This window comes from Opisthorchis viverrini (assembly GCF_000715545.1).
Source record: "Opisthorchis viverrini unplaced genomic scaffold opera_v5_8, whole genome shotgun sequence".
NCBI classification, from domain to species: domain Eukaryota; kingdom Metazoa; phylum Platyhelminthes; class Trematoda; order Opisthorchiida; family Opisthorchiidae; genus Opisthorchis; species Opisthorchis viverrini.
Window position 1 is genome coordinate 1,974,854 of NW_008751664.1, and position 6,897 is coordinate 1,981,750.

General features: G+C 45.3%; 1 protein-coding gene across 1 annotated transcript; it reads left to right on the forward strand.

Annotated features, from left to right (window-relative positions):
• Positions 1 to 5,949: 5,949 nt before the first annotated feature.
• Positions 5,950 to 6,628, forward strand: T265_12639 (hypothetical protein; the record flags this gene model as incomplete). The annotated part of the gene is made up of 2 exons (XM_009164721.1): positions 5,950 to 6,031; positions 6,427 to 6,628. Coding segments are annotated over 2 exons (282 nt in total), but the record flags the coding sequence as incomplete, so codon positions are not given.
• Between the last annotated feature and the right edge of the window lie 269 nt (positions 6,629 to 6,897).

Sequence of the window (6,897 nt, forward strand, 5' to 3'; positions counted from 1 at the left end):
GATGGGAATCAAGAACCCTTTAGGTGTAGGGTTAATCCAAAATGCAACGGCCGGGTGATTGAAAAACACGGCGTCACCAACAGAGACAGAGCCGGCAGCAAAAATTCATACTGCACCGGTCGGGTGGGAGTGATAAAATCTGAATTATGAGACCCGGCAGGCCTATCAGGTTGATCTCGGAGGTGACTCCGACTCGCGTTAGAAATAAGGAGTTTGGGGTATGAACTAACTGATCACTCAGTTTGTCGAAGTTACCGACTTAACTGGAGTTGATCCAAGCCATTCGTTTTGTATTCTCCATGGGGGTCGGGATTAGTGTCGTTGCTCTGGTTGGAGAAGGCCCATCTGTGTACGACTTCAGTCCAGGCCTGACGAATGTCAGCAAATTGTTTTCCGCAGCGAACGAGGTTTCAAGAAAAATGCTTGTCATAAACATGCTAACGGACTTTATAAGAGTCCACTTATGTTAAGTTTACCATTGAGTAGGCCTAGGTCAAAAGTGCATAGTAGTATTTTCATAAAGGAAACTACTAACGGGGTTGCTGAAAACTCTTTGACAGCCCACGACCAGTTTTGCTCTTCTTGGGTTTCATCAGGTAATCGCAGTCCCCGCGTTTCAGTCAAAAGTCGGTTCTGCATGAACCCAAATTTGACTGTTTTCGAGAAATACACTTAGTTGCAAATCAATTTGGCTTTTCACGAGAGACTCAACTGAATCTCTAGTTTATGATATTCTACAACCGAATGTGCTGCATACAGGCCACCTCATGATTCAGTTGGCACGATATTCGAGGTATCGCATAATATTTTTAAAAAGGAAACCTCTCGCAACGTTGCTGAAAGCTCTTCGACAGCAACCTTGTAATTAGTTTCCTCCTATGAGAATGTACCGCGATATCTCGAATATCGTGCCAACTGAATCATGAGGGGGCCTGTTTGCAGCACATTCATAAATGAGAGATTCAGTTGAATCTCTCGTGAAAACCAGGATGCGTATTAGTATGTTTTGGCAGACTAGCGTTTCTGAACAGAATTTAGCGCATGGCGAAATTTGGCGCCAGTGACCAGTGCTGATGGAACTAAGCATCTCGTTTAGTATTTGAATTCCGGATGGCTGATGTTCCCAAGAGCCTAGACAACAGTGCAGTGTTTCGTTAATTTTCCGGCCTCAGGCACGTCGAACTAGCGCAGCTTTGTCCATTCCCTGATACCAAATCCGGGGAAGCAAGTGCCTTTTCGACTTAGATCTACTGCATAAACTGACTAATTCTACCCTCAGTAGATTCGACCAGATTAATGTTGGTACTCAAACTCTCTACGAGATCTTGTGTAAGCCGACGATCGTAATACAAATCAGCCTCACCTAAATAAACATGTGCTGCTTACTTAAAACCTTTTGACAATAACAGAAACTATGTAAGCCTTTGAAATCGGCCACGGCCGACAGCCGTTACGACGAATAGATAAGCACTTTGTGTTCCTTTTCAAAATGGCCGAAGAACACTAAATTGCGTAAAATAAAGATGTTGGCTGGTAAAATCCCTCTGTCGGATGCCCAGCACTAGTCTCAGTACGCGTAACGAATGAAACAAAACCATTGGCGGTGCTATAATCATCGACTCTCATATTCCATTGTTAACCAATGTAAAATTGAGGGCAAGCGGAAATTAATCTGTAAGTTCAACTTACGTGCACTCCTTTTGTCTTGTTCCAAGTTTTCAAGATAGTCCGCGAAAATGGCTGATCGAATCTCCAGTAGATAGGTTAAACGCGCCATGAACCAGAAGGGGGTAAGACTGACTCCCGTTGGTGCAATATTTTATCGCAGAAGAGTATGGAAAATTTGTCGGAATGGGTTTATATTTTATGATGCATCTTTGCCTCTTTAGGTGATATCTGCTAGTGGACGTCGGTATGCTATGGGAATAGGGTATAGAACCGCTAATTAGAGGTAGCTACATAAGGCTATGCGAGGTTACATAAGGCCACCCGACCCTGCTGAACAAAAGATGTCTACATTTGTTAACCATTGGCAACCTCCCCCTTTGTCGATACCAACATCAGAACAGACTCATTTTGGTATAGCGCGACCCCACCCTACCAAATTTGACTGGCCTTTGCCACGTCGGCGGTAACGACCACATCGACGTTTTGTGCTTACTGAGTGCTCATGGGTGATACTTGATCGTATAACACGAGCGTTCCCAAGCAAGAGGCAGTTCTAACGGTGCTGTGTCACTGAGCATAGGCGAAGTTGTGGCCGCATGGGACCAACCAGATTGGTCTCCAGATCACAGACCACAACACACCTTACACTTCTGCAGTGACGGAGACCGTTATTCATTGGCAAACACAAACCAAGCAGTTACAAGCTACCAAACACGAAAGTAAACAGCTCACGAGCAACACGTTTTTGAAACGTTAGTATTCTCAAGCGTTCCATGAACTTTCCTGAGCGTTCTTCCAGTATTGGATAGGATAAATGAGCACTACGAAGTAGTTCTATATTTCCCGTAGCAATACAGACCTTCCGTCGACAAGGGAGCGGGGTTTGGCTACCGAACCATAAGCTGCTAATTGCCTCAGCAGTAGTGTATACGGTACGCTATCCGTATGTCCGGTGGATTTTTTGACGGCAAACAAGCAGCTGGAAGAGGTCGGAAAGTTGTCTACGGCGATCAAAAGCTACGATTTATTCGTAATACTGATTCCTCCGCCTCATCGTCCCTACTTTCGCCTTTTATGACCCTAGCCATAAGCCCAACGGACCAAGGCCGAATAGACCCCATCGGATGCCCATTATCCACACAATGCTCTCAGCTGCAAAATCTTTACGTGTGAGTGAAATTTTTTGCTCCAAAATATTGCATTCTGTTGCATATGTGCTCAGAAAAAAAACCGTCCTTATCTACATTCATATTTTTGCGGCTGATCAAGTTTGATAGTTCCCTGAAGCAACTGTGCTTCTAGCTGAAAAGTTTTGTGGAATAATTCCGCAGCATCGTTGAGACCCCGGGAGGCCTAAATGGGGCGTGAAAGTCCTGAGCGGTACTCTCAACTCAATTGCCGGATTACTTTTGTCTATAAATGACAGGTCATAACTTTCGAAAATTCAATTCCATTGTGCGCATACTGAGCTCGCCCCATCGGTGGCTTTAGACTTCAGTTCAGATTGGCCGATCAGACCATATCAATCCAGCTCCGCACCAGGTTCATTGTTCTGGTTCATGATTTTTCGAACTCAAAATTTTTCTCATCATGCGTTAAGCGGGATGCCCCTTTTTCGCCCTCTTTCGCTCGGCTTTTGCCCGTCACCTTCAAACATTAATGGTGTAACTCAGTTGAAACTCGACTGCATCTGCTTGCACGTTCATCATGTGACAATATGTGCCCCTCCCTCTCTCTCTCCCTATTGCAAGTGCCACGGATGAGCCCCCGACATGAAGGAGTAGCCTGCTTGTCCACCTTCCTGATTGACCTTGACCTACCTTTGTACCCCCGAATTCCGCTTTTAGTTTCGGTTGAATACACGTGTTATTGCCACGCTCCAGTCTTCTCTCCTGTGTCGCCCGACCTGTGCGATTGTGCACCGTGTGAATTCAGTAATACCAATATATGTATCTTCACATTTCAGAACCGACGTGTGCCGTCGCTGCATCTTCTCGAACGTCGAATACCGCTGACTTCTTGATGTCCCACGCTACAATGTTCTTATCGTGTCTCAGCGCCGTATTCGCACAATGGAATGGAACTTTCGAGGACTATTACGTGTCCCTGATAGGCTAAAGTAGTTGGGCTATTGAGTTGAGAGTACCAGTCAAAATCCTTGAGCCCCATTTAGGCGACTCGGGGTCTCAACCATTCTTGGGAATTATTCCAACAGACTTTCCCCCCAGAGGTATGATTGCTCCAGTGGGCAATAAAATTTAGTGAGCTGCAAAAATATGAACGTAGATCCAAATGTTTTTGGTTTGAGCACATGCGCAACAAAACGCAACATTTTGGCGCAAAACGTTCTACTCTACTCGTAAAAGTTTTGCAGCCAAGAGCATTGTGCGGCTAATGGTATCCTCCTCTGCTTGATGTGTTCCCCAAAAGTAAGATAAGCTTTTGGTAACTGTCTCCTTTCCCATGCCGGTTTAGGCATGGCAAAGTCTACAAAGGATATTGCCGATTGTTTATGACACTTTTTCGAGAACTCCTCAACACCCGCAAATCCCCCAGCTGCTCTCCATTCTGACTGCGAACGTATGAGCATGTCTGACGGTATGCCACTAAACTAAGCATTATTTTTGTTATAAAATCAAAGACGAATATAGTGGGTGGAAAACTACTACACATTAGTAACTCAGCGCAAAATACCAGGGGACCCTGGGTTTCAAAAAGCCTGTAGATCACACTCAACATCGGTACCCTCCTCGTGGATGGTGAAGACATCCAACTTTCGCGGTAATCATCGGCCCACAATACGAGCGTGCTTTAAAAGTCTGAACGCCCTTTGTCTTGTAGTGTTGAAGTGATTTTCTAACTAAGTATGTGACTCCACAGCCATACTCCTTCTAGTGTAACTCATGAACTTAGCTTGCCTTCCATTCACCGAATCCAGTCCGCTTTCCCTCTATGTAGGTCGGCAAGCTGCTTTATCGGAAGGCCTTTTACTGATATGCGCTTGCATCAACAACGCATATCACGACCAGTCGGCCTCGTGTCATTCATGCCTATACTAGATTTCTGAGCGAATCATGGATCAGTCAGACGTAATCAACCACAAAATGTTATTCTGCAGGTCATGGCCCTCGTTGATTTGCTACTTAACAAGACGAAATTTTGGATGCGTGCTTCCAATGTTTTCCTCATGTCCAGCAGCACCTTTTTATCACCTTTCTATCCTTAGTGTCCTCATCCCGAGCTTAGAAATCTCATGATTATTGGACCTATATACAGTTTCCTGTTGTTGGCTGCGTTTTTCAGTCGTCTACATGGATGGGGGCCCCGAATTGGAACACATCGATGGGTTGAGACACTGTCGATCATAGAGTAGTCGCGCCTCGAGCCCACAAGCTGCTACCTGCGGTGTATGACTCCTCTCCTGATCTCCTAAACGAAAGTCTACTCTCCCTTCCTGTATGAGTGCACCAGATATATAGGCCACTGCCTCCAATATGCATCTATCTGCTAGCCTCCCCGAGTCATCGGTGAGCGAAACCTTGACAGCTAGAACCGCTGCACGGCAAGTACGCGGTTTTTACAGCTGACGATGATTCATCACAAGTAATGACACTTCCTCTACGACAAAGCAAGTACGCGTTTTTACAACCGAACAAGATTCATCACAAGTAATGACACTTCCTCTACGACAAAGTTTCACCTGCAACATCTGATCCTACATATCAGTGGACCGTCTTCAGCGCACCATCCCTCAACTAAAGAATGTTGACCTTCCCTCTAACAGGCTTTGATTATTGTAGCAAACATCATAAGAGGGCAGTAGGATACCTATGGATAGTGGTGCTAAAATTTATTCTGGAGCTTTGTGTGCAAAAAACTTTACTCGAGTATCTTGGTAATATGTAGGCGAAGGACGGGGATATGTAAAGGCAAATATAAATATATACAAAAAACAGAGCCAGCAGACTAGCATGAAAAATGAAAATGAAATGTGCAGTAGGCCTGGTCCCACGTCCACTTCAGGACAGTAGTGCATATCCCTCATGCTTTCATAGACTCTTCCCAATACGGATTCTCAATTTCCACCTCCACTAATCTTTTTCTAACCAACCTCACAAGTTGTCGGGGCCCAAAAATTCTATCCTCTTCAGCCACCATGTGAATCTGTGTCTAGACGTGATGCCTGATGGCTGTCATTGGTGAATCTTAAAATGGATAACAGCGTGTATGCCTAGTATGCATAGTGTACACCTTGAATCGATAAGTTGTTTTAATACGCCACGGGGGTCAAGGCGCGCTGCGGTCACTTGCATCACGTTCACTCAGGATGGCGGCTCCGGCGAAGATGTCGCTGAAGCGGAAGGTCTGTCTGCATTAAAATTTTCGGTTTTATCCACGAATTTTATGATTCTTACATTAGTTCATAAAAGCCGGTGTTTTCAAAGCTGAACTAGATGAGTTCCTGAAGCGAGAATTGGCCGAAGATGGGTACAGTGGTGTGCAGGTGCGCGAAAGCCGCAAGTACACCGAAGTCATTATTCTTGCCACCAAGACACAGAGTGTTCTCGGTGAAGGATGTAGAAGGATTCGCGAGCTTACATCTGTTCTTGAGAAACGGTTTGGGTTTGCAGAAGGAACACTCGAACTATGTGCCGAGAAGATGACATTTCGTGGTCTCAGCGCCATTGCGCAGGCAGAGTCCCTGCGATACAAGCTCACCTATGGCTTACCCGTTCGCAAGTAAGTGTCTTCGTTTAGCCCCATCAAACTGCAGAGCCTGCTATGGTATTCTTCGCTTCATAATGGAATCTGGAGCTCGTGGGGCCGAAGTGATTGTCTCAGGCAAAATCAAAGGGCAACGAGCCAAGTCGATGAAGTTCTCAGATGGCCTCATGATTCATTCAGGTGACCCCGTAAACTACTATATCGATAAAGCAGTCCGGCACGTATTGCTTCCTCAAGGTGAGTCACGTTTATTTAGTGACGTAAATCTGTCTATGTCTTGCATTTTACTGGGGAAAAACATCACACTCTTTTGGGGTCATAGGACAAGCTGAAGCCCGTCTTTTTTGAAGTATATACGTAATGCGATTAACCAAATAGGTACTGTTATCTTGGTTTGGGAGGCCTGACAATCTCAGCCCTTGTGTTTCCTTCCTGTGGCATAGCAACGAAGTGCCGAAGGATATTACGGCTTGACATACCATTAACCCCCACATACTCCTCAGA